Below are 26,491 nucleotides of genomic sequence, written 5' to 3' on the forward strand. Positions count from 1 at the left end.
AGTTGATGTAACTGGTGACCGAAAAGCTGATGGCTTCCTCGTATAACTTATCAGCATTGCGATACAACGAGGAAATGCCGCCAGCATCCTTGTTACAATGCCTCAAGGGCCTATTTGAGATTTAAGCTAGTCCTTCATTCTCTATAGATCTAACCAGTAGATCCAAGTTTTATAGTAAAACGTCTGTATATGTATAAATGTGATCTTGAAAAATTATATTCTGAAAATATGTCCATCTTAAACCACCCTTTTTGGCTATGGTTTGGCACATCAATCGTAAAAATGTTATTTCATTTCGGCTCGTTAAAAAATCGTACTTTTTTTTAACGGTTTCGGCAAAATGTACAAAATGATACAGAAGATACGCTGTTATCCGGTGCAGAACAAATATAATAAGTTCCGATGGAGCATGTTAGATCGGTTGTCTCAGGAACATTGTCCAACTACCTTCCGTTGTGCTCACGCACGTTTGTCACGGTACTTTGCATGCGTAGCATCAGTAGAAAAGTTACAACTAACATTTTCATGGGCTGTTAATTCATAAACATGGGATACACGGTATGATAATCAGCATCGTTTCATTTCACTCTGGTATCACATTTGGGTCTATTTGTAGAACATTAAGCGTCATGTTTATTTAGTGCTGTTTCATTCTCGACTAATTTACATTCGTTGCATGTTGATATGTATCAAAACGAATACTAGGACGAATGCAACTAAGTATACGACAGAAAATGTATTATTATGAGCCCATATTGTCCCAGTGCTGGGCAAAGGCCTCCCTCTTATTCTTCCACGTATTCCTACCATTGGAGGTCTCTGTCAACTCGTCCCGCCATCTTCGACGAGTTCCACCGTGACGCCTCATAATTTGTGGGACTCAACGGGTGGCTGTTTTGGCCCACAGGTCATCCGGCATACGGCAGACGTGTCCTGGCCAGTCCCATTTGAGTCCTTGTATTAGTTATAAATGTAAGATAATATTCCTCTGAGGTAATAAGTGTAATAAATTGTACTAGTAGTACAAAAAGATATGTGATTTAAAAACGATAAAAGTAAAATAGTTATTTGCTAACAGTACATTCGAAAGTAAAATATCATTCCTGCAGGCCTATTAACGAATCCGTGCGCTTATAACAATTTTTTCGCATACATTTCGCTTCGATCGACGAGATTGCACCTTACACACGCGCTCGACGGAAAATAATTGATCGCAAACTCGCCCAGTGGAAAGAAAAGTGGTCTAATGTAAATCAACTAGAATACCAACACATGTGAAGGCATCGGCAAAAAAAAATACACACACGGACTTGCAGAGGCAAGCACCGTGACCGTGGATAAAAATCATCAGCAGTGCATTCGAAGACCCATTGACGAACTAACCACCGATGAAGGTGGAGCGGATCAAGGAGTCGTGACCCACAAATGGATTGGTGACTTTAGTGCTGAAGTGTAGTGACATTGGTTCAAAATGACTGCCATATTGTTGATCGCTTGTATGGTGGTGGCGCAAGCGGGAGCCGGTATAGTTGAGTTGAACTGCAGTGATAATGCTACGTGTATTGAGCATATGGCGAGGGAGTTTGTGAGGAGCATGAGACAGCAGAGGGCGGTGAGGGTGTTCGACGCGCTGACGATCGAGCCGGTGGCAATGAAGGGGCTGCGGCAAGCGAGGTCGAGACAAGGATTCCTGTCGAGGTTCCTGGAGAGTCACGCGTTCAGCTTCGACTGGAACGACTGGTCGTTTCGGTTGACCAAGCCTGAGGAGAGGAGCGGTGTCGTGGATTTGGAAGTTTACGAGAGCAGAACTGCTAAAGGTAAGTGTTGGAGTTTTAATAGAAAATTATAATAAAGTTAAATTAACTGACAAATTATATTTAAGGCCTACTGGTGACCAGTTAAGATAGACGACACTAAAACGAACTGTTAGTACAGTAGAAACAAACAGGGAACCGAAGGTAACTAAAAAAACAACAGAAAGAAACCCTCTATCTATAGATATAATCTTAAGGGCGCAAAGTTGAAATAATTAAATGTATCCGAATCAGTTTCTAATGACTTTCCCGAGTCACAGAAGCGTAAATTTAAATCCTTAATTAATTCCAGGTGTCTAGATAGTTTTCAAATTTCAATATAATTAATTTCAAGAAAAGGAGACTTTAATTAACAATAGGTACCTACAGTCAAGTGCAAAAATATGTATCGAGAGAATCGTCTCATAAATATGGTACTACGCTCTTATTACACTGGAATAAGATGCTATGGGACATATTTTTGAGTAACATGTGTACACCCATATTTTTACACTTGACTGTACAAAGATTTAAATAAGTATACCTATGTCAAATTTTAAGAAAGAAAATAATAATTAGCAGCTGAAAATACCATGAACATAAATATTAATCCGGCTTTGATTGAAAAATCATGCTTCGTTACCCATATCGTCACACATGCTTGTTGTAAATTTAACAAAACGTTATAAATCAAATACAAAGTTTTTAGCAATTTAAGCCTTAATGCAATATAATAAGATGGTATTTAGATTGAAAATGTTGATGGCTTAACGTTTTAATAATTGAATGATATTTGTAAAGCCGGGTGTACATTAGCAGACCGTTTTAATTGATTACGTGCTCACATTTAAATGAAGAGTTGGATTGAATGTTAAAATGATTGTGTTCACGACTTTTTTTAAATTCGGGCATAATGACCAGAAAAATTGGTAAACTTTTAATGCAATAATTCAATAACAATAATAAAATGAAATGTTGAATTCACACTTCTCTTAAGTAGTTAAATTTTCTTTTCATTTAAAAATATTTACACTTTATTTGACACAGATCTACCCAGTCCGACAACGAGCTCTAATCTAGTTTTATATTTTTATTAAATTTTATCATTTGGTGGTTTTAGTTTTATTGAATATAAAAATCGCTACACTATCCTGACGATAGAGATACTTAATTTATTTATCTTAAATCTGTCGTTTCAATATTTCACGCCCATTACTCCATTACGCCAAGTCTAGCTTTATTTTAGATTTCACAAAGTTAGGTTTATGAGCAGTAAATATGTAAATGACAAATGTAGGTAACCTGTTCTTTTTATTGCATGTAAAAGTAGAGTACACTACATAAACAACTAATCATAAAGGAGTAACGCATTTTTGTAAAGTTAATTATTATAATTGAATTTTGACATCAGTAACCAATTCCGTGTACCGACACTGTTTCCGTGCAAGCGTTTCCTAAGTTTTTTACATGTCATCTGCCGCCCGTGTACACGACGCGTTACCAATTCCATACCGATGACATGCCAACGGGTAATTAGCTCGGTTTGCTGTGAAATTAGTCTCCGGCTTTCCTCTTGAGGAATTTCCGTTATTATGGATTTTCTTTTTCCGCTGTGATTAATTTTACGTGGCCTTTAATGCTACGATAGATTCTTAGGAATTTTGTTTTTAGGGTTCCGTAGCCAAATGGCAAAAAACGGAACCCTTATAGATTCGTCATGTCAGTCTGTCTGTCCGATTCTGTCACAGCCACTTTTTTCCGAAACTATAAAAGCTATACTGTTCAAACTTGGTAAGTAGATGTATTCTATGAACCGCATTATGATGTTCACACAAAAATAGAAAAAAAACAATAAATTTTGGGGGTTCCCCATACTTAGAACTGAAACTCAAAAAATCTTTTTTCATCAAACTCATACGTGTGGGGTATCTATGGATAGGTCTTTAAAAATGATATTGAGGTTTCTAATATCATTTTTTTCTAAACTGAAAAGTTTGCGCGAGAGACACTTCCAAAGTGGTAAAAAGTGTGTCCCCCCCCCCGTAACTTCTAAAATAACAGAATGAAAAATCTAAAAAAAATATATGATATACATTGCCATGCAAACTTCCACCGAAAATTGGTTCGAACGAGATCTAGTAAGTAGTTTTTTTTTAATACGTCATAAAAATTTAAAAAAAAATTTTTTTTCATCAAACCCATACGTGTGGGGTATCTATGGATAGGTCTTCAAAAATGATATTTAGGTTTCTAATATCATTTTTTTATAAACTGAATAGTTTGCGCGAGAGACACTTCCAAATTGAAAAAATGTGTCCCCCCCCCCCCCCCTGTAACTTCTAAAATAACAGAATGAAAAATCTAAAAAAAATATATGATATACATTACCATGCAAACTTCCACCGAAAATTGGTTTGAACGAGATCTAGTGAATAGTTTTTTTTTAATACGTCAATAAATTAAAAAAAAATTTTTTTCATCAAACCCATACGTGTGGGGTATCTATATGGATAGGTCTTCAAAAATGATATTTAGGTTCCTAACATCATTTTTTTCTAAACTGAATAGTTTGCGCGAGAGACAGTTCCAAAGTGGTAAAATGTGTGTCCAAAGTGGTAAAATGTTGAACAAGATCTAGCAAGTAGATTTTTTTTTAATACGTCTTAAATGGTACGGAACCCTTCATGCGCGAGTCCGACTCGCACTTGGCCGCTTTTTTATTGGATAATATACATAGCATAGGAAAAGAAAATATTTATTTAATTAATTAGTTTAATTATAGATACACCAAATAGGATGCTGCTCATAATTAATAGTGTCATAGGTATGTGTGACACGACATTTGATTTCAAAGGTTTTAATATAGATTTAGTAAGAAAAAAAAGCGATAAATTTAATTATGTGAGTGAAGTGATACTAGTAGAAATTTTAGAATAGAATATAGTTTTTCTCTTTTAGTAAATTGAAATAGCAAATCTATAATCCTTAAAAAAAAGTATTAATAGTTATTTTTTCGGTCTTTAATTATTATTACTTGCACATGACTTGCACAAATATTTGGAATGTTTAAAAAAGGTAAATATGACTTTTAATTACCAAAATCTTTTGAATTACGCATTAATAAATTATTGATTGCTATATTTAAAAAAAAAGTGAAATGTAATAACAATTAATGTTAATCAATTTAATGTAAATTCAGTCCACTAGAAATGCTAACATACTTACGTCATAATTGTGTACTTATTCAATTGGTTTAATAATCATCCCGTCCCCTAATAACTAATCAATGTTTCGTAAAGATGCCAGAATATTTTCGATGTATTTTTTCACCTAAACCAAACCGAGTCTTATGTACTATTACTCTAAAAATTTGCTCTAATTTATTTAATTAGGTAGTAAACTAAATTGATGAAACAATAGTTATTTACGATACAAGTGCGGAAATCAGGAGTTCGCATATGTATCTTACAACCTTTTACAATTACGGCCCTTAAAACTTTCGATATAGGCACGGAAAGCGCTCATTCCCCCACTAGTGCGGGAGAGTACCACCATATGTACCTACTGTAAAAGATAAATTTGTACCTGCGCTCAACCATACACTTAAGTAATTCTATTGAAAGAACTTTATCTTCCAGTCTTGTCTTCCTAGTCTTTAGAGTTCACAATACCTGGTTATTTGTGCCAGTTAGTTGCCTATGTTAATGTTACTGTAATGATATAATCAAACATCAATTGAGCGGTTGAGTGGATTACAGCCATATCACAGAGAGATATTGTTGAGATATACAGTATGTTTATTAACTAAAACCATATACTCAAACCCGTTAATATTTAAGTCATTCTGAGCAACTCCTCATGACAACATACATGTAACGCATGTAACTCCTCTGGAGTTGCAGGCGTACATAGGCTACGGATACTGCTTAGCATCAGGCGGGCCGTATGATTGTTTGCCACCGACGTAGTATAAAAAAAAAACGTTTATTATGGGGCCAAACCCGAAATCACGAAAAAAAATCGATTTATAGTTTAGCTATAACTTAAGCTATTTAGATATACGTTATGCTATAACTTAAACTATTTACTAAGTACATAGTTACTTTGACAAGCAAATGTCGTCCTTGTGGACGATATTTTGCTTGTTTATTTATACAATAGTCCTCCTCGCCGTGTCGGACGACGGCGACTCCTCCAACTGTTTTTAATCGGAAACATCGCTCTAATATGACTTGTGAAGCCGAACTTGGTTTTGAAAATGCGTACTTTCTTATTTCGGTTCTGTATACCAATAACCTGTCAAGGTGTTGTTATGGCAAGCGACAAAGTGGGACGTTTTGCCGGCCGCGGTCACAAATAGTCAATTTACAGGCACCACATAAGATCACATATATTAATTATATGACATGAAGACAGTCAGTTATACGGTAGGTTTTCGTATTCGTATTTAAGTGTCACTTTATAACTGTCTGTGATTTTAGAAAATTTCCACTATAGCGACTACGAGATTTATACGAGATTCTGAGCGCGTTGGTGCGTCGCTGGGACAGCCCTATGCTGGCCCGCTGGATAGCGCAGCAGGCGCATTAAGCACTTGGAGCTATTTATTTAGTTATATTTTATTTATTGTTCTTATATTTAATTTTTCTTGTCTTTTTACTTGTTCACTTTTTTATTTTATTTATTTTGCATAATACCTTTTTACTAGGTGACATTTTTTCTCTTAATTTATAATTTATTTGCTTATTCTGACATGTTACCTACTAACTTTTTTTTTTCTTAATTTTTAAATGATATTATTTGATTAATTTATCTTCTTACTTGTTGACATTTTTAGTTTTTATTTCTCGTATTTTTAATTTTTTACGTACAATTTTTTTAATTACTATTCATGTTTTATTTTTATTTTTGGGCTATCTATTTGAGCGGCCGATTTATTTGAATTAGTTTTAATATTTATTTTTGATATATTTTTTGTATGCATGTGCCTAGATTTAAGATTTTTCAAACACAATGTAATATTGTTATTGAATAAAAATGATGATGATAATGATTGTAATTTACTAACATTATATTATTAACATAATATGGGCTTCAAGCCTGAAATAAAACATTGAATTGAATAGCACCGCTTTGCTCAAGAGACTAGAACTGAAATCGAAAACTTGTTAGAAAATAAATGTATTTCAACTGCTTCACTGTAATTGGCTCTGATATCAGATATTCTTTGAATTGTAAAATGTTATTTTCATTTTATAAACTGACATGATTTAAGTGGAATTGATAAAAGAATCGAACTTTATTGCATTTGACATTTAAGTTATTGAATTAACGGGAATTCATTTACATACTACGAGAAATAACATTTTTATATTTATTGCAATTTATATTTTTTTAATAAATATTTAGGTATTCAGTGAGCAATGTCCAATGAAGATTTTGACCGTATAGAAAGAGAATGTAAATAGCAACTTATAACCGATTTTACTGGCATAAGTTTGCATCTGGAACGAATTGAAGAGTTGCGTATGAAGACGCGATTCTAAAAGTTGTTTAAACAATTTTTTTTAATACCACGTCGGTGGCAAACAAGCATACGGCCCGCCTGATGGTAAGCAGTCACCGTAGACTATGGACGCCGGCAACACCAGATGTATTACATGCGCGTTGCCGACCCTTTAAAAACCTGTACACTCCTTTTTTAAAGAACCCCATACTGTAGCCCCTCGGGAAACCTCTGAAGGAAGCTCATTCCACAGCCGAAGCGTTCGCGGGAGGAAATTCCTCTTAAACCGCACAGTACGCGACCATTTAGGTTCTAGGATGTGAGGATGAACACCCTGCCGACGGCGAGCGGTGCGGTGATAAAAAGCGGCCGTTAGCATTATGTCAAACAATTCAATTCGGCCACAATTCTGAAATATTATTCACAAATTTTTACTTCTGCCATTTACACTTCTGGCTGTATTGCAGGAAAACGGAAAGGGAATTTAAATCTTCTCGGGTCAGAGTTGTAGTATTAGAGCCTGTGCAACTTTATTTGACGTTCATAAGCGCATTATAATATGCCTACTTGAATAATAAACTATCTTTATCTCTTTTATCTTTATTTTATTTAGCATAGCGTGTGATTCGAAAAGTGGAATTGCGTTTAGACGGTTTGAAGGCATAAGAGTTGAACAAACTTTTCTACGAAAAACATAATTTTGCACCTCACAAATGCAGGGAAAGTACAAATTAAAATATTAAAAATCAAGTCCAAATCAATGCTATTAAACATGTATCATAATTAATAGGTAAATTTGTCAACCATCATGAGGAAATAACTCAAAATTTGCAACGAATTACGTTGCCATTCGTATGGGTAAAATGCAAATATCTTATAAATTTTTGATAATTTAAGAGAGCGTTTACGAGCTTGTCTAGTGAATGAAAATACATCTATGAATGGTAAGTGTTCGGGGGTCAGAATTAATTTATTATCCATAGAATAGGCAGATTGGACTGAACCGAAATTATTACAGCCGTCATTCAGATTAAACTGGTAGCGTAAACGTATTATCTCAAAATTATTGAACTGATTTTAATTTCTTTGTATTTTTTTTTGTCAGATATCTTTTACTTATGGTAAATTTGGTTAAGTTATTACCTATTCTGTACAGAATAAGTGTAATTTCACAATATGTCCTAAAAATCTTCTTACACAAATTTTTCAAAAAAAATTTTTTTTCGTATTTGAGATTTCGTATTTATCCCGCCCAGAATGAGGAGCTCTTCTCTCTCTCTTCATTTAAGAGTATGGCTTTTGTCGGTGGAGTAGAGGCCAGTCATCACGGTATTCAAAAAGGAAGTCCATATACAAATAAAAAAAAAAACCGGCCAAGTGTGTGTTAAAAAAAAAACGGCAAAAAAATCACGTTTCTTGTATGGGAGGCCCACTTAACTATTTATTTAATTCTCTTATTAGTATTTGTTCATACCGGCAACACAAATCAAGGTTCATGAGATACAGCCTGGTGACAGACAGACAGACGGACAATGGAGTCTTAGTAATAGGGTCCCATTTTTAATAATAGGAAAAAAACTGGCCTTAAAGGCTTTTTGTCAAATCGATAGTCCTAGAACATTTAACCACAGTGAGTTTTCATCGTATAATACATGCAATCTTTAATCATCCACGGAATATAGGTTGAATTAATAATTATCGATAAGTAATTATGAATGGCTACGAAGATAATAACTAATTTCCCGTTGGAAGTGCAAATTAACGTTCACTTTGTACCGCTCCACTGCCCGGTATAAGTAATCTCGGCTGCCGGAACTACCGCTTTGTATGGACTCTTTTGTATTGGATTAGAAAAAAAATATGTACCTATTTGTAATGTTGCAAGCTTTTATTTTAAGAGGGAGGAATACTATATTTGCGATCCTAACGAAATAACGGTACTTTTTCTATGAAATTATATTTTGGGAGAAAACGGTTTCCACTAACTAAATCTTAACAAATCACTTTGATATTGATGTCGATCGCTTTAGAATAATATTTTTTTTGTATTGCAAATTAAAAAAAAAAGGAAAATCTATAAACCTAGTTTATCATTGTGTCAATAACATACTAAAAAATCATGGAGAATGGAAAATAATTAGAAGTGGAAAAACATTTTCTCTTTTTGTATGGATGACTAGATACGTGGTATGCTTTCCTCTTAGCTTGCAATGTTTATACATATTATAGTTAGTAAGTTTCTGAGTATTTCCCGCAAATCTACAACCTTTGTACCTGTTTTGCGTGAAAATCAGGTAGCACTACTCTAGCCACTCCAGCACCTCCACGAAACCTAGCGGATACTTTATACATATATATTCGGGTCAAATCTTGCAAGTTAAATTAGGCCCCCTTACTATTCGACTGAACTGAAACATCACATACATATGTAAGTTATTAGGGTTTTGTGGGCCTTGCCACGTCGAGCAAGCAGTGATCTATCGTGACAGTCATATGTAAGTTGGGTAACCATGCAATATAATGGTACACTCGAATTCAGAAACATCCTTGCAAGCCAACTTTCCGAAAATATATTTACACGACATTATTGTTAGTATATTAGAGGCGTGTATATATATTTCTGAAACGTTGGCTTTTAAAGATGTATGTGAACACGACTGTACCACCGATCTGATTTTATGGACAGTCAGGAGGTGGTCATAAGAACTCTGTGAGAAAACGATACAACCACATTCTGTTTGGGTTTGCTAGAATTGTCTCGGTGAGTATTAGTTGCCTGTTCAAAGAAAAGTGCAGTTAGCGATTAAAGCTTGTGTTGAAAATGACTATTTAGATAAAGAAATTATTGTAATATAATGATTATGGAAATCTAATTTAATTGCTACATTACTGCATGTTTAAAAAAAATCTGCTGGTCTTTTCTTTTTCGAACAATTAATATTTGAACCCCTTTAACATATATATACAAAACTACAAATAAATATATATAACTAATTCAAACGTACAATAATACACAACTCTTAATACTTAGCCAACATGCAAATCGCCTACGCTCCGTAGCTTCGATCGCTATGATACGCGGACTAACCCAAGTATCTACACAATAATCATTCTTATGGCCATGCGCCTCCGTAATTCGTGTAAGCACAAAGGGAAAAATGGAAAGATTAAGATAAAGGTAGTTTATTATTTAAGTAGGCATATTACAATGCGCTTATGAACGTGAAATAAAGCTACACCGGCCTTAACCCTACATACACCTCTGACCAGAGAAGATTTAAATCCCCCCTCAATTGGAGGAGGGTATGAACCGACAAGAAATTCGGCGGGACGCAAAATATTACATATTATTTTATTTACATCTTATATATTATTATATATAAATTAATAAGAAAAAAAATACACTTTAGATTATTATAGAAGTCATGCAATTATGTACATACAGTAAGTAGCTACTTTTTTATAGAAATTTGATACGCACGCTTCTGGTAAGCCTTCGTAGCTAAGTTGGTAGTATAGCAGCGATTAGACATGTCCGGTGTTCCAAAATGTCGTAAATTCGTGTCATGCTAGGGGTGTTAAATTTATAAAATTTTCCTTTAATAAAATAAAACAACATTTTCTGGATCCATCCGCAGCACTGTAACTTCTAATTTACCTAGATTTAAGCCTATTTTAATGTTGTGTATGTGTGTTTCGAATAAATGCATAATTCATTCATTCATTAAAAAGGAATTGGTTTAATTCAAGTAGAATTAACAAGGTAGAGATTTTTTGATTGATACAAGATTAGATCTTGCGATAAAAAGAAGTCCCACTTGATCCATTTGTCATTTAAACTGGATCTATTACTAAAAAAGTTCTCGTTAGATCCATCGGCCGGAAGTTGGATCTAACGAATAAAAAAAATCTCACTAGATCCATCTTGGATCTATCGAGAATGAAGGAAATTATAGAATAGCTTGCAGACGTATCTGCTTTATAAAAATGAATAAACAAAGTTATAAATACACAAAATATTCCCGCATCCAAACCCTCGGGGTAGCTGACCTCAAAAGAATACATGAAACACGTAAACAAACATGTACTTAGCTTTAGTGTTATCGAGCAATAGACACAGGCAAACTTCAAAGTTACTCAATAAGGCGTCCCATAGCTGGCGGAGCGGATGATCATTCATTCAGTCTTTTAAAATTATGGCTTCAGTTCAGTGGGACTATTTCGCCAGTATCAAGGTATTAGGAGTTAAATACGACTAAAATTGTACGGTTCGTACAAGACAGTGTACGGTGATTTTATCAGCTCTTGTAAAGCGATAGCTGGACTTTACAAGTAGCACGTGGACCAGCCGTTGATTACAAAATGGTGGTTAAACGCGTTTCAAGATTAATTCTCTATTCACTGCAAACTTTGAATTATGATACATTGATTTTGTTATATTATGATGGGTTTGATGAAAAAAAATTTTTTTTTAATTTTATGACGTATTAAAAAAAACTACTTACTAGATCTCGCTCAAACCAATTATCGGTGGAAGCTTGCATGGTAATGTATATCATATATTTTTTTTAGATTTTTCATTCTGTTATTTTAGTAGTTAGGGGGGGGGGGGGGGGAGACACATTTTTTCACTTTGGAAGTGTCTCTCGCGCAAACTATTCAGTTTAGAAAAAAATTATATAAGAAATCTCAATATAATTTTTAAAGACCTATCCATAGATACCCCACACGTATGGGTTTGATGAAAAAAGATTTTTTGGGTTTCAGTTCTAAGTATGGGGAACCCTCAAAATTTATTGTTTTTTTTTCTATTTTTGTGTAAAAATCTTAATGCTGTTCATAGAATACATCTACTTACCAAGTTTGAACAGTATAGCTCTTATAGTTTCGGAAAAAAGTGGCTGTGACATAAACGGACAGACAGACGGACATGACGAATCTATAAGGGTTCCGTTTTTTGCCACTTGGCTACGAATGATGATATATCAAAGTATAATATTATTATACTTTGATATATTATATGAAAAGTAATTTTAAAAAATGTAGTGCACCCGTGTAGGCAAGTCTAGGAATCCCATAATTTCGTGGTTTCACAACAATATAATGAAATATACAAATACAAATACGTTTATTTCATTACTTTTTACAGCAGTCCATAGGTACAAATATGTATTAGGTAGGTAAGTAGTCCATCTTAGGTACAAATATCGATAAATATCTTTTAATATCGATATTAAAAGTATAATAGCTATAATACATCTTATTAAATTATTTGTAGCATGTCAACAACTTTCCTAAGAAACCTTAGGAACGTGACGTAGCTACGTAATTAAAGGTTTTTGTACGGGACGCTATTCGATCATTATTTTCTTCCTTGTACTTGTTTTTGTTGTATTGTCTAAAGAATACATTGTTTGTTTGTTGATGTTTACCGTTTATTATTGCGCTCGTATTTTTCCTTTAATTCATATTTTCTATCGGCTGCTTTCATCATGATTTTTATCCCAATATTGAAATGAGACTAATTGAATAAAGTAGCATAAGAATGAATGAAAAACAAATATGTTTTTTTCTATATAGCCATTACACGAGGTACGTATATATATAATTATATCATAATATGGAAATGGAAAAAAGAAACTAATCAATATAAAATAAAATAAAAATCATTTATATCAGACCTTGGTCCATACAGTGTTAGATTAACTTACTCTAAAAAATGATATTATATTATTATAGAAAAGATTTAACTTAAAATTAAATTAAATATTTTAGGGTTTAAACTGGAGCCAGGCACATACACCAGTAATAACTACATACACTCATGTGAGTCATGTATATGTAGCTACCACTGAGTGTACCCTGGTCCAGTGCACAAGAAGCTGACTGTCAAGCCTGTCAGCTATAACTGCCAGGAGACTGTTGCGGCTGTCCCGCAGGCGTCGCAGCGCGGCCGCGCAGCGCGCGCGCATGATGGCCGGGAACCGTCCACGCGCGCATCCGCGAACATCCCGGACACGCTGCACCAGCGAGGCAACCGCAACACAGTGCCCTGAAGGCATTGTTGTATTGGATGCGCAGGTCGCTTAGCGACCTTTGCGTATAGCTGGTCCATAGTGAACATGTATAGAAAGTAGTGCAAAAAGCTCGAAACAATGTTATTTTTACTGGCGCGGTGCAACGCCTAAATCTATGTTCCAGCACATTTGCTCTAGTCGCTAGCGCCCTACGCTCCCTTTTTATATCCTCGTCGTCCTTCATGTTATCATACACTACATGTCCTAGGTACTTAAATATAGATACCAGTTTTACAAGGTAGAAACCACTTATAAACATGTATGCAACCAAACCAAAATGCATAAAATAAAAAAAATAAAAATCCGAACTCGGTTTTTCCATAAAAAAAACATCTTCTAAAGCCGTTAGTAAGCTCCAATGTAGCCTATGAGACCCGCATCAACACGAATCAATTAATTCCCCAATCAATAAGACACAGACTATAAAAAGAAATTAATAATCCATCCCGTAGACGGGCTTCAATGGTAATAGCAGTTAGTAGGTAACTAGGTACAAATACAAGCTTAGGTAGAAACGCTGATGGCCTAGCGGTAAGAGCGTACGACTTTTAATCCGGAGGTAGCGGGTTCAAAAGTTCAAACTCCGACTCGTACCAATGAGTTTTCGGAACTGATGTACGAAATATCATCTGATATTAGATAATAGCAGTCGCTTTTCGGTGAAGTAAAAAAAAATCGTGAAGAAACCGGACTAATCCCAATAACGCCTAGTCTAGAGGGTTGGAACGTCAGATAGCAGTCGCTTTCGTAAACAACTAGTGCCTACGCCATTTCTTTGGATTAGTTGCCAAGCGGACCCTAGGCTCCCATGAGCGGTGGCAAAAGCCGGGACAACGCGAGGAAGATGATGACTAGTACAAAGCTTAATACGTCTTCATAATCGTTAGATAATTAGACTTATGAAAGTCTAATCACAATCATTTTTTATATGATATAGGTGGTAAACGAGTATAATAATCGCCGTATGGTAAGCGATTAAATGAAACAACTTTTAAATTTATATAAATTTATTCTGCACGCACACACAAACAAGCAGCACAAACATGACACTTATACAGATCTTTCAGACAAACATAGGTAGATTGTAAGATTTGTAAGTAGCTGACATACCCACAGGCCGAACACACCATCGGCCTGATGGACATAATAAACATACAATGTAACATAATAAACTAGAGAAATAAACACCTTTCTATTCTATTCTATGGTAAGCGATTAGTGTCGCCCATGAACACCCACAACACCAGAAGTGTTGTAAGTGCGGTGCCGGACTTTAAAGGTGTTAAAATTGTAACAAAATCATTATTTATAATATGCATTCCATGCATTTCCATACCAGTGCTGCCATCTGTTAGTAATAAGTAAAAACTTGTTACTCGATAACGGTGTATTTCGAATGAAATAAAATTAGTCTGTTTGCAACTGTCAACACGAGTTTTATTAGAAGGTTTGAAGGTCGTATTGGACCAGAAATACCGGGTTCGAATCCCGGTAAGGGCATTCATTTGCGTGATGAGCACACATTTGTTCCTGGGTGTTTTCTATGTATTTAAGTACTTACATATTATGTATATCGATGCCTGAATATCCACAACACGAGCCTTCTTGAGCTTACTGTGGGGCTAAGTCAATCTGTTTAAGAATGTCCTATAATATTTATTTATCGATTTATTGATTTATTTTACTGTTTAGATGTGCGAGATCGGAAGTGAAATAAAATAAGTAAATTTTCTATTGGGAAAACTTAAGATTTCCTAATTGCTTTAATAGAAAAAAACGTTCCCAAAAACCAGAATATTGCTATTTGTAAAAAATATTTTATTTACAATACCAATCTGGCCACGGGAATGCACATATTTTTTGGCCATCAAAGTGGCCAAAAAATATGTGCATTCCCGTTGCCAGGGAGGTTTTGGGATTATACTTAGCAACTTTTAGTATGGGACTTATCCCGAAATCGCGTAAAAAAATTTTTTTTTTTTCGTAATCGCGTAAAAATTTTTTACCCTCCCATAGAAAATGGGCCAGCTAAAATGTATGAAATAGCCAGAAAATTTTTTCGCGATTTCGGGGTTGGTCCCATAGTAAAAGTTGCTCAGTATAAGCCCAAAACATCTCTGGCAACGGGAACGCACATATTTTTTGGCCACCGTGTATATACAGAGGATTATATATGTATATAACTAGCTTAAATCTAAAATAGACCCTTGAGGCATTGTACCAAGGATGCTGGTGGTATTTCCTCGTTGTATCCCAATGCTGATACGTTATGCGAGGAAGCCGCCAGCTCTTCTGTCTACTAGACGCTTAGCAATTTCTGCAGAAAAATCTGAGCTATTTTTATATTCCTAGAGACTAAAATAAAAAAGATATTTGTTTTATTAATCTTTGAGAAAAGTATCCCACAAAAATAAATGTTATAAATTATTCTAATACCAATGCCTGGCCATCAAAATAGCAACGAAATCCTTTGAGTACATTTCCTTTCATCTTTTATCTTAGTTTAATAACTGTCTCTTTTTCCTTTGCAAGCGCTTTGCCTTCTATTTAGATAAAAATATGGAATGTGCGCGTAAGAAATTGCTGTAATATTTTACTTGCTCTCAGAGAACTCCTTTAAATTTTTAGGTACTTAACATGGCATAAAAATAATAATTTGTATTAAATTAATTGTATTACCTCTTTAATCATTGTTTTATTCTAAAATATTGATACATGATAGAGTATAATCAGGTTTTTTTTTTTTTTTTAAAACAGCAATTTGGGTCATACTCATTTTATTGTATGCTTAAGCATTTTTTCTATTAAATTCTATTTCGGGAGAAAACATTTTCCACTAACTAAATCTTATTTTGATTTTGATGTCGATCGCTTCAGCATAATATATTCTAGGTTTATAGGTTTCGCTTTCAAAACAGTTTTTTTTTGTTTTGCAAATTGCAAAAAAAAGGTTAACCGTTAAACCTAGTTTTTCATTGTGTCAATAGCATACTAAAAAATCATGGGGAATGGAAAATATTTAGAAGAAAAAATCTAAAAGCGTCAAACGAAGAGGCGTAGCTCTGGTTATACGAGTATATAGGTTATATAGAATAATATATCGTCGGGTGAGAATACGTTTGTAAATGAAAAAAAAAATTAAAATGATTTATTTCATAAATGTTAGGTACACATATGGCAACAAGGTTGGGTCTTCCTAGTAGGTAAGAAATACCTGTGTCAGGAAGTCCCGCTCCTCCAGAATAAACAGTGGTTGTTTGTAACAATTGTAACTATTTAATTACTTATCTATAACTTAAAAACTAGAAGTACTTATTACTCATTGCGACGACACAGCAGTTGTAAAGTAAAAATAAAAATTGTTGACTCAGTCTTTACTCGGAGAGTCGAGTCCTTTTGAGTTGCGCTTAAAAAAGGCTCAATAAAGGACTCGACTCGGGACTTAAAAGACTCAGAAGTTTTTTAAGCTCTGAGTCTCGTAAAATCGAGTCGAGTTCTTCAATTTAGACTCAAGAGACTTTGAGTTCCTACCAACACTACTTCTATACTTTCTATTGCGTGTCTCCCGGCTGTCAGTGAATGAGCCGAATACTTCAGCACATCCTGTCTTATCGAGTTTACAGTAATTAGTGGGCTGCTACTGAATTGTTTAAGCGCCATTACTGCGGCGAGACACGCGAATGGTTAGTAGGACAGAACCAGGAGTCACGCAGAATAATCTTTACTTTCCGTTTACTTTTTTGTTTATTAAGGTGACGCATCGTTAAATTTTTTTTGGTTGCCTTTTGGTTTTCCACTGCTGGGCCTGTGCCTCCCCTCGTTTTCTCCATTCGACCCTGTCATTGGCTTTTTTTCACCATTTTGGATAGAATGCGTCCAAGTCGTCTCACCATCTCCTTTTCGGTCTGCCAGCGCCCCGTCATGCATCGTCTATGGTGTTTCGTGGATCCCACTCAGTAACCATTTTGGCACCTTTCCGGGTGCATGCGGCACCGGTTGCTTGCTTTCCGAGACCCACGCTCATCCCGATACTTCGCGCGTAGTGAATTTGCTTTTGCGCTAGCTTATTCTATAAGGTCGTATGTGGCAAAAGGGGTGCATGTGTGTTTTTTGTAATTGAAGTGTTTAGAATAATCTACATGGAAAATTATGTGGCTTTTTCCTATATAATGAAAATGTTTGTTTAAATAAAAAGGTCTTGTTTTAGTTATTTTCACCTAAAGATGCCTATCTTTGATACAATTTTCTCTGCTATACAAGTTTTTATATTGTTATGATACAACCTTGACACCACTCGCATTTATTGGTGCGCGCGAGATGCCTACTGACACGACTTACTGCATTTCACACCCACCAATTAGCTCTCATATCTATATCGCAGTTTCACGGTTGCAAATTGTTAACTTATTTGACGTTTAAAAAGTTCGGGAAAAGGGTAAAAATTACGTCAGACAGCACCGATTTGTCACATGATTTGTCGGCGCGCTTAATAGAGGCTTCTGGTCAGGTGACCAGAGGGCTGGCCACTATTTTGCACAGCGCATAAGTATCGCCATCGCCTTTTAGCGAGAAAATACGGCCAGCCTTCTCACCTGGGCACCTTCTCCGTTATCGGCGATCCGGGCCAATTTTTTTATCAGTAGGTGTACTTATCTTAAATTTTATTATGTTTGTATATTTCTTCTTTGTTATATATGAATAAAAACATTTATTTGTGCAAAATCACAACTACGAGTCCGAGTTTGAAATAAAATGAAAATTAAAATTTTTGAAAAAACCCACGACGGTTAAAACGTAGTTGAAAAAGGATAAAATAATTTTGAGACCCCCGACTTAAAGAATTTATACTATGAACTTATTAAAAAAAATAAAAACCGTCGGGGGCAGCCATCTCTATTTTAAATATAAACAAATTCCCCGACGCCTCTAAGCTTGGATAAAAATTACATTTTTGTGTTAAACCTTAAAGATAAATACCTTTATTATTTATTACATTTTTATTCTAATTTTGTGATTAATAATTAAGAATCTGTGTAATTTCAAAATTGAATTTTCCTGCTGCTATTAAATGAACTAGTTTGGCATGTTTAATAGTAACTTGATTATTAGATTATATATATAAAATGAAACTTTTGATATTGATATCAAAACTTTCATTTTAAAATCATAATACCGATCTCGGAGGGTAATAATTTGGCTCAGCATTTTCCCTTTGTACAATCAACGGGCTTAAAATATATTAGTATAATTTCCTATCTCGTGTCGCCGTCGGTAGGTTTCAGAATGTCCTTTTTATAGAACGCTAAAATATCATTAAAAGTTTAAAGGTATAAAGCGGGGGTATATAATATTTTATTAATGTATTAAAAGCCGTGTCCTTTTTTAGGGTTCCGTAGCGAAATGGTAAAAAACTGAACCCTTATGGATTTGTCATGTCCGTCCGTGTCGCAGCCACTTTTTTCCGAAACTATAAAAACTATACTATTGAAACTTGGTAAGTAGATGTACCTATTCTGTGAACCGCATTAAGATTTTCACACAAAAATAGAAAAAAAAACAATAAATTTTGTGGGTTCCCCATACTTAGAACTGAAACTCAATTTTTTTTTTCATCAAACCCATACGTGTGGGCTATCTATGGATAGGTCTTCAAAAATGATATTGAGGTTTCTAATATCATTTTTTTCTAAACTGAATAGTCTGCGCGAGAGACACTTCCATCTTCTCTGTACTTTCCCTGTTACGAGGAGCTTTACCAGGGTGCCGTTAGCACGCATTCACAGGGTGAGATAGTATGTAGAAAATATTTTTCCGAATTGTGTTTTATTTAGTTACCTATAACAATATTAACGTAACACTGCATGCACTGTTAACTGTTAAGCGTTAAAGATTATTTTATCTTCTTCATAAATTTATCAATGTCAATGCCTTCCAGAGCCTTAAGCTCTAGTGTTGTAAAACTTTTAGTGTTGTAGTGACTGTTTGTTTAACTAAAAAAAAAAAGAAAAATACTATAAGCCCATGAAAAACGTGCACTGTTTATTCTGTTCAATGTGTCGCCAGGATATATTGTATAACATAATAACGCGAATATAGGATTTCGTCATATTGCGCGCACAGTATGTTTCAAGATGCAGTAGCTAAATAAATAGGTGCGGTTATCGGACCCCGTAACGGAGCTGGTAAAACTGTGGCATAAGGCTGTGCAGGGTTGGCGATTATGGTTAACCATTTTGCTTAACCTACGTAGGATTAATAAAATTATACGAGAAACTTATGCCCCTCTTCTGACGAAATTCGGTTTTTGCTATCAAAGAAAATAAATTAAATATAAATAAAATAAATAAATATTATAGGACATTATTACACAAATTGACTAAGTTCCACAGTAAGCTCAATAAGGCTTGTGTTGAGGGTACTTAGACAACAATATATATAATATATAAATATTTATAAATACTTAAATACATAGAAAACACCCATGACTCATGAACAAATAACCATGCTCATCACACGAATAAATGCCCTTACCAGGATTTAAACCCGGGACCATCAGCTTCGTAGGCAGGGTCACTACCCACTAGGCCAAACCGGTCGTCATACTACTTATTATATGTATTTACAACCCCATGGAGAGAGACACGTATATGGTGTCAAGTCAACCTTTTTTGCGTTATTTTTCGTTTTTAGTAATACTGTTTTATTCAATTAATAAATTTAATAAATACACAAAAAAACAAGACACATATACTTACTTTACTTCCATCCGACATCCGATATCGGATCAGGCAATGTGAAAACGCTCTAAGGCTTACCTAATTCATACGAGTTCGACAAAGAAATTCGTTATTACTTTACTGTGTTGTTACATACTGTGTAACATTTGCTACGTTATGCGTTCCGCAATATACGCGTACAATTTGTCAGAACTTTCATAAGCTTCGACCTGCATGTTTATTCGTAAGCTTATTTAATTAAATAAGGTTATATTTAGTACCTACAATGGCCCTAAAGGTTGTTTTCTAAGCGAGTTACAGCGTGCTAACTTGGAGTGATATACAGAGTGATTTTGTTATGCCTGAATATGATCTGAGGGGTGAAAATGTATGATGATATGATGACCGGTCTGGCCTAGTGGGTAGTGACCCTGCCTGTGAAGCCGATGGTCCTGGGTTCGAAACCCGGTAAGGGCATTTATTTGTGTAATAGCACAGATATTTGTTCCTGAGTCGTGAATTTATTTATTAAATGAAATACCTAAAATAGATCATTATCGTCAGTTACTGCCTTGAAATTGTTAATTATCTTGTATAAATATTAATGAACTAATAAATAAGCCTTAAAAAGGCTTTATTAAAATTCAAAAAAATATGACAAAGCATAAAGTTATTCATATAACTTTTATTAAAATTTAATAAATAATATTATTTACATTAATTATTCAGTATTAGCACAGACTTTAAATTAGTTTTCGTTATAATTACAGATGTTTCGGAGCAAGTGCCGAAGAAATCCAACAGCAAGGTGGAAGAAGAAGAGGATAAAACGCCAAAACGAACCGGCCTAAGTAAGTACCAATTCATTTAGAGGAGAAGTAGCCCTAACACGAGTTGACACTTGACGTTTACTCGGTGAAGGTGTAGGGCTCGAATCATATTCTTCCACTTACTCCGGTCCTGGGCAGTTTGTGAGTTTGGGTAACCTTCTCCCACATCACCAATACACCCAGCTCTTGCTCCACAGAATGGCGCCAAGTAAATTTAGGGCCACCATGTTTCCGTTTGCCGGGGGTTATCTTATGATACGTAATTTTTGTGCTACTTTTATATGTCTGTTTGTGTGTGTCAAGCCAGATCCCCGCTGAAAACCAATTAGCGTCCATTGTGTTTTATGTCTGCATTTCTTCTTTTAATGTACCTATTTCCTCTACTATGATGTGGGGTTAATTAAATGTATTTTTTTTTCTTTCTTTTTTTATACTTTAATTTAATTGATATTATTTTCTTATATGTACGTTAATTCTCGAGGCTTTTTAGTGTCCTTATTTTGGTATCTATATTAGCGAATTTAATTTGTTGGCCATACTAACATTACAGTCCAAGATAATTGAGTATAGAGGCGTATTGTCAAAGTAAATTTTGTAGATAGCTAAATTACTACCATCTTTTGACATAGGACTAAAACTTTTAGAATGACCTAGGCTATTTGACCTATGTTCCTTCACTGATCTGCGTTAATATCAAACGGTATCGCTATCTACTCAATTATAGGCCAAAGGTATATCGCCATCTATTCGAGCATAAGTTCTTGATTTTTCGAGACACGTTTTTTTCTTAGACTTAAACAAAAAATATCAGAGAACAGTTATTATAAAAGTTATTTCTTAAGAAATAAAAGAAAATATCTAGCATAAAATATTCAAGCCCACATGTAATAATTTGATAATGTAAACAAAGAAAACTTTGCTAAGTTTTCATCATAAGGGGAGGTAACGAAAACTCCCGCCATTCTGAGACAAAATATAACTTTTCTTTTCAACACTGGTGAAGTTCTGAATGGAGTTTTGCGAATAATAGCTGATCACATGCATAGGAATAAAAATTTCAAAGGGGTTTTTCGCGTGTAATGTTTTTGGAATGGAAAACGTTGGAATGACGAAGCCCTAAAAGACCTCTCCGCCCTCGGAATACCCAACTGGCGTGAAATGGCGAAGAATACGCCAAAATGACGCTATCTTGTGTCAGAGCCTCCCACAGAGGCCAATATCCTGTTTGTGTCACTGAGCCAGCCATCTATGTAATATTCTTTATATCATCAAAACTTACGAAGTATTAGATGTACTTTAATTGTTTTAACTAATTCTAGTAAATGTTATCAAATATTGCCGAATTGGACTTGTATTGAAATGAATATCATGTACCTAAAGTCCGACTAGAAATATATGATCATTGTCAAGAGGGCGCTGTTATTCTCATGTATAGGGTGGCAGTTCAGTTTAGTATGAAAAATTTAGTTCCAATGAAATTCCGCAATATGGCGCGTGATCATACATACATATATTACGGGTCAGGCTTTATATTGTTTTCAGGCTTAATAAATACCTAATTCATAAACAGAACAACGGCATTATGAATTGTTGACAAGTATTTTTTATTTCATAACCCCCGATGAAATAATAGGGGTATTATATGTTTGACGCCAATGTTTGTCTGTCTGTCTATCTGTGCGTCTGTGGCATCATAGTTCTCCAACGGATGAACCGATATAATGTTTTTTAATTTTTTTGTTTGTTAATATAAATAATAAAGTAATCAATACGTTCCCTCAAACAAGATATTGCCAATTTTTAGAACAATTTTCATGTTTTTATGTTTTGTTCATAATTTGTTACAAATTTTTTAAGTGCATTTTAGACCTATGTTTGTGATTTTTTTCTATCGAGTGAAAGTCAAAAACTCAAGATTCGAATCAATACATGCCCTCGAGAAAGAGCTCCAGATTGCTAATTAAATGAAGAGCAGCCGTATTGTGGTCCTAGCAAGCGCTACGACTTTTTCTTAATCCGTTTTCTGAACTTACTGCACCTTAAGATGGGGCAAACGAAAAGTTAAAGTGCCCTTAAAAATCATATGGAAACGACTATATTTTCGAGGGCAGACCCTGAGCAAAACCTTTAAATGGTTACATTTGGGTCGATGTAAAAAAAATGCTAAAACATGTCTTACATTTATTTGTTTTCAATACTATATCGATACATACAGTAGTCGCAATATAATTAATTACTTATAGTGATACAGCCGAAGGGTTTGACTAGCAAAATTATAGTCAGAAGTATAATTTAGCCCCTCGTATGTGGCCTGTCAAATTTGATCATTGAAAAAGTGACCTTCACATTTAAAACAACAAATTTAAATTCCCACGCACGGATCCTTATCATACGGCTGAATTATATTATTATTATATTATATATTTATTATATATATCGTTCTCTAGACACCTACAACACAAGCCTTATCGAACTTACTGTGGGACTTAGTCAATTTGTGTAATAATGTCATATAATATTTTTTTATTTGACGTTCATAAGCGTATTGTAATATGTCTACCAGAAATAAACTATCTTTATGTAACGAAGCAAAGAGGGTTTTAGTCAAAAATAAATAAAGGTCTCATTATTTTAATTGTGTGCTAGTTCAGGGCACAGGTTGACGGGAGAACTTTGACTTAATTAATTGGGTATTGAATTTAGAGATCAGGTTACCAACTAAAGGTTTTTGCAACAGGTAACCCAAGAACAGGTTAATTCGAACATATGCTGATATCAGGACATCTAACTGATGTCATTCATTTCACTCGTACTTGTTCGTATTGACACGGGCACGACGAACGATAAATAACACGATTCTAATAATATACATATAATTCTGATATCAGTGTACGTTTACATTGGCTTGAACGTATCTGACAAGATATTACCTTCTTTTTTAATTATTTATATATTTATTTTTATATAAAAAACACATCCATGTACAATAACCAAAATTTCGCCAAAATGCATAACAGTTTGTTGGCGGTGCGCTCTTAACATGGTTCTATAGTTATAGGGACCGTGCGCGATGGAGGCTCTGCCATCTTGTAGCCTGAATCGGAACCATAAACATGATTGTACATTTACGTCACGTGTTTTCTTGTGCATAGTAGGTTCCGCCATCTTTTGGGCTACATCGGAACAATAAACATCACATGTACGCCTCGCGCCAAAGATCTGACGGCTCCTGTGCTGCCTCCTATAGGTCATGCACGCTCCCTATTACAATTTGATTACTGTGCGTATAGAATATTAAAAGTTACTTTTACAGCAAGCTCCACTGATGCATACCCATTTCATGAAGGAATGGGTCCCATTTTATAGGTTGCGCAATGTGTATGCATCTATGGAGTGCATAATAGTACCTAAATCTAAAACAAGCTCCAATAGAAGTGGCCATAAATGCAAGCAAGTAACTAATTAACACTTCACCTCGATTTAACTACATTAAACGTAATAAAAACGTGATATACATATATATACTAACAGTTGCTTTTAGAATAATTATTTAACAATATTTCTTTAAGCTTTATAATAAATAAATAAATGTTTTTTTTTTTTTAATTAACTTTCTATTTTTTTTGTTTTCCTATTTATTTTCCCCAAGTAAGAGAGGGTATTTAATTTATTACTAATCTACTCATAGTATTGTGTTCCTGTCGGTGAGTAAGGTTGCCAGAGCTCAACGAGGGGGGGTGGGTTTAGGGTCGGCAAACCTACTACTACGGCCCGATTCGAAGAATAAAATACGATAACGATAAGTTCTGGTTTAGATAAGTTCTCATTTAGATATCGTTTGTATGTCGTGTAATTGACAGAAGCAGCTAGATTTGGGCAACCAATGTCACTTTGACGTTAGAAATATCGTAGATAGATCTTATTGGGATCACAGCGGAATCAAAATATACCTCAACGTAAAAGATCGATAACTAAACGACATTTAGTGAACGACCTTTTAAAGATCTTTCTAAGATCTTATCCAGGACTTTACTTGGATAGTGACAGGCCCAAAGACGAGTAATAAATTTACATTAGATAAAACAAATAAATACCTACCTTTTTTTGGGCATTTTCATGTAAAATTCGCCGCCTTAAAAGGTTATTAATGCTACTTTCTAGTCAAAAGGTATAATTATGAAAGGTCGTTATCTTTTTGTGACAGGAACCCTATCGTTAATGTTACATTAGAACCCTTCCGGGGTCTTTATCTACATTTAACAATGCTCATTTTGTAAAATTTTATCGACCTTTTCCTGAGAATCCCTGGAGGTGCGTCGCGCTCTAGCCAATATAAGTACGAGCAAAATATATGCGCGAGTGTATATATTTTTGTTTGAATATTAATATTTTATTTTTATTTTAATGTAATTTAAGTATAAGTTGTTAGTTATATGGATACATACTGTCCGGAATAAATGTTTTTTTTTTTAATGGAGGCTTGATTTATTATTAGTTCAGTTAAAAATAAGTTTTTGGCATAAATTAAATTTTTGATAGGTACATGCTTTAATCGCTGACTATACTTTTTTTTCCACAAGCAAATAATACTCATCGAGAAAATTCTAAAAATTTCAAACCCAATTAGGTTACACAACATACACATACTAACAGGCCAAATTAAATAAAAGCTTGTTGTCAGACTCGCCCACCGAGGGTTCCGTACTTTTTATTATTTTTTGTTTTGGCGGCAGAACTCTACACATCATCGGTGAAAACTTCAACACATTCACAGTCAACTAATATTTAAGTATCGAAACTATTCTAAAAATCTCAAACACAATTAGGTTTGGTTCTCAGCCACCTCCTGTCTCCGTCATCAGATCAGCACAATAAATAATAATAATATAAATCTTTATTTCGTAAAGACATAAGTATGTTACATGAGTAGGTAGGTATATATAATAGACTTTTACATTACTTATTAATTTGGGTTGCTACATTCGTTGCCGTCAACACTATAAATATATTATTATGCGTAGGTATTAAGAGATTACCACCCCGACATCGAATGTATCATCATGAATTGAATAACCTTATAATTAGGTAACTAATGTTTTATCATTGGTATCATAATATTGCATTGTCACCCATATATGCAAAATTTCAGCTCAATGGGATACAGGGAAGTGGGTCAAATTTAGCTTCCAAAATTTGACCCACACAAGTGGGGCTTAGACAATTTGTGTACGAATGTCCATTATTTATTTACTGTCTGTGACATTTTCGTTTGAAGAAAGTGTTAACAGCAGACAGATCATAACAAAAATAAATCTAGGTCAAATTTGACTAGTAATTTCAATCGGAATAAGCCTCTTGGTCTTTGAATAATCTAACGCCTGTTTATATTTTAAATGAATTGTGAATCAAAGCGGTTTGCTATTTAATTTGCGCGGGCAAATCATAATATTGGATATTGAAAACTCGTTTATTTTGGTTTCAATATTTACAGTACTGTTGATAAATTGAAATAACACATTGTCCTGTATATCCTTCTTTTATAAGAATCATCGTGAATGATTCATACTGT

At 34.5% G+C, this 26,491-nt stretch overlaps 1 protein-coding gene across 2 annotated transcripts in view; it reads left to right on the forward strand.

The window, feature by feature from the left end:
• The first annotated feature begins 293 nt into the window (after nt 1-293).
• Nucleotides 294-26,491, forward strand: part of LOC133529624 (uncharacterized) — a 44,853-nt gene continuing 18,655 nt past the window's right edge. For both annotated transcript variants that reach the window (XM_061867378.1, XM_061867377.1), the window contains exons 1-2: nt 294-1,817; nt 20,863-20,943. In XM_061867378.1, the coding sequence (XP_061723362.1) occupies nt 1,472-1,817; nt 20,863-20,943 (427 nt within the window). In that variant the 5' untranslated portion in view covers nt 294-1,471. The remainder of the gene's footprint in view (nt 1,818-20,862; nt 20,944-26,491) is intronic.

The sequence above is a fragment of the Cydia pomonella genome, chromosome 21 (assembly GCF_033807575.1).
Source record: "Cydia pomonella isolate Wapato2018A chromosome 21, ilCydPomo1, whole genome shotgun sequence".
Classification (NCBI taxonomy): domain Eukaryota; kingdom Metazoa; phylum Arthropoda; class Insecta; order Lepidoptera; family Tortricidae; genus Cydia; species Cydia pomonella.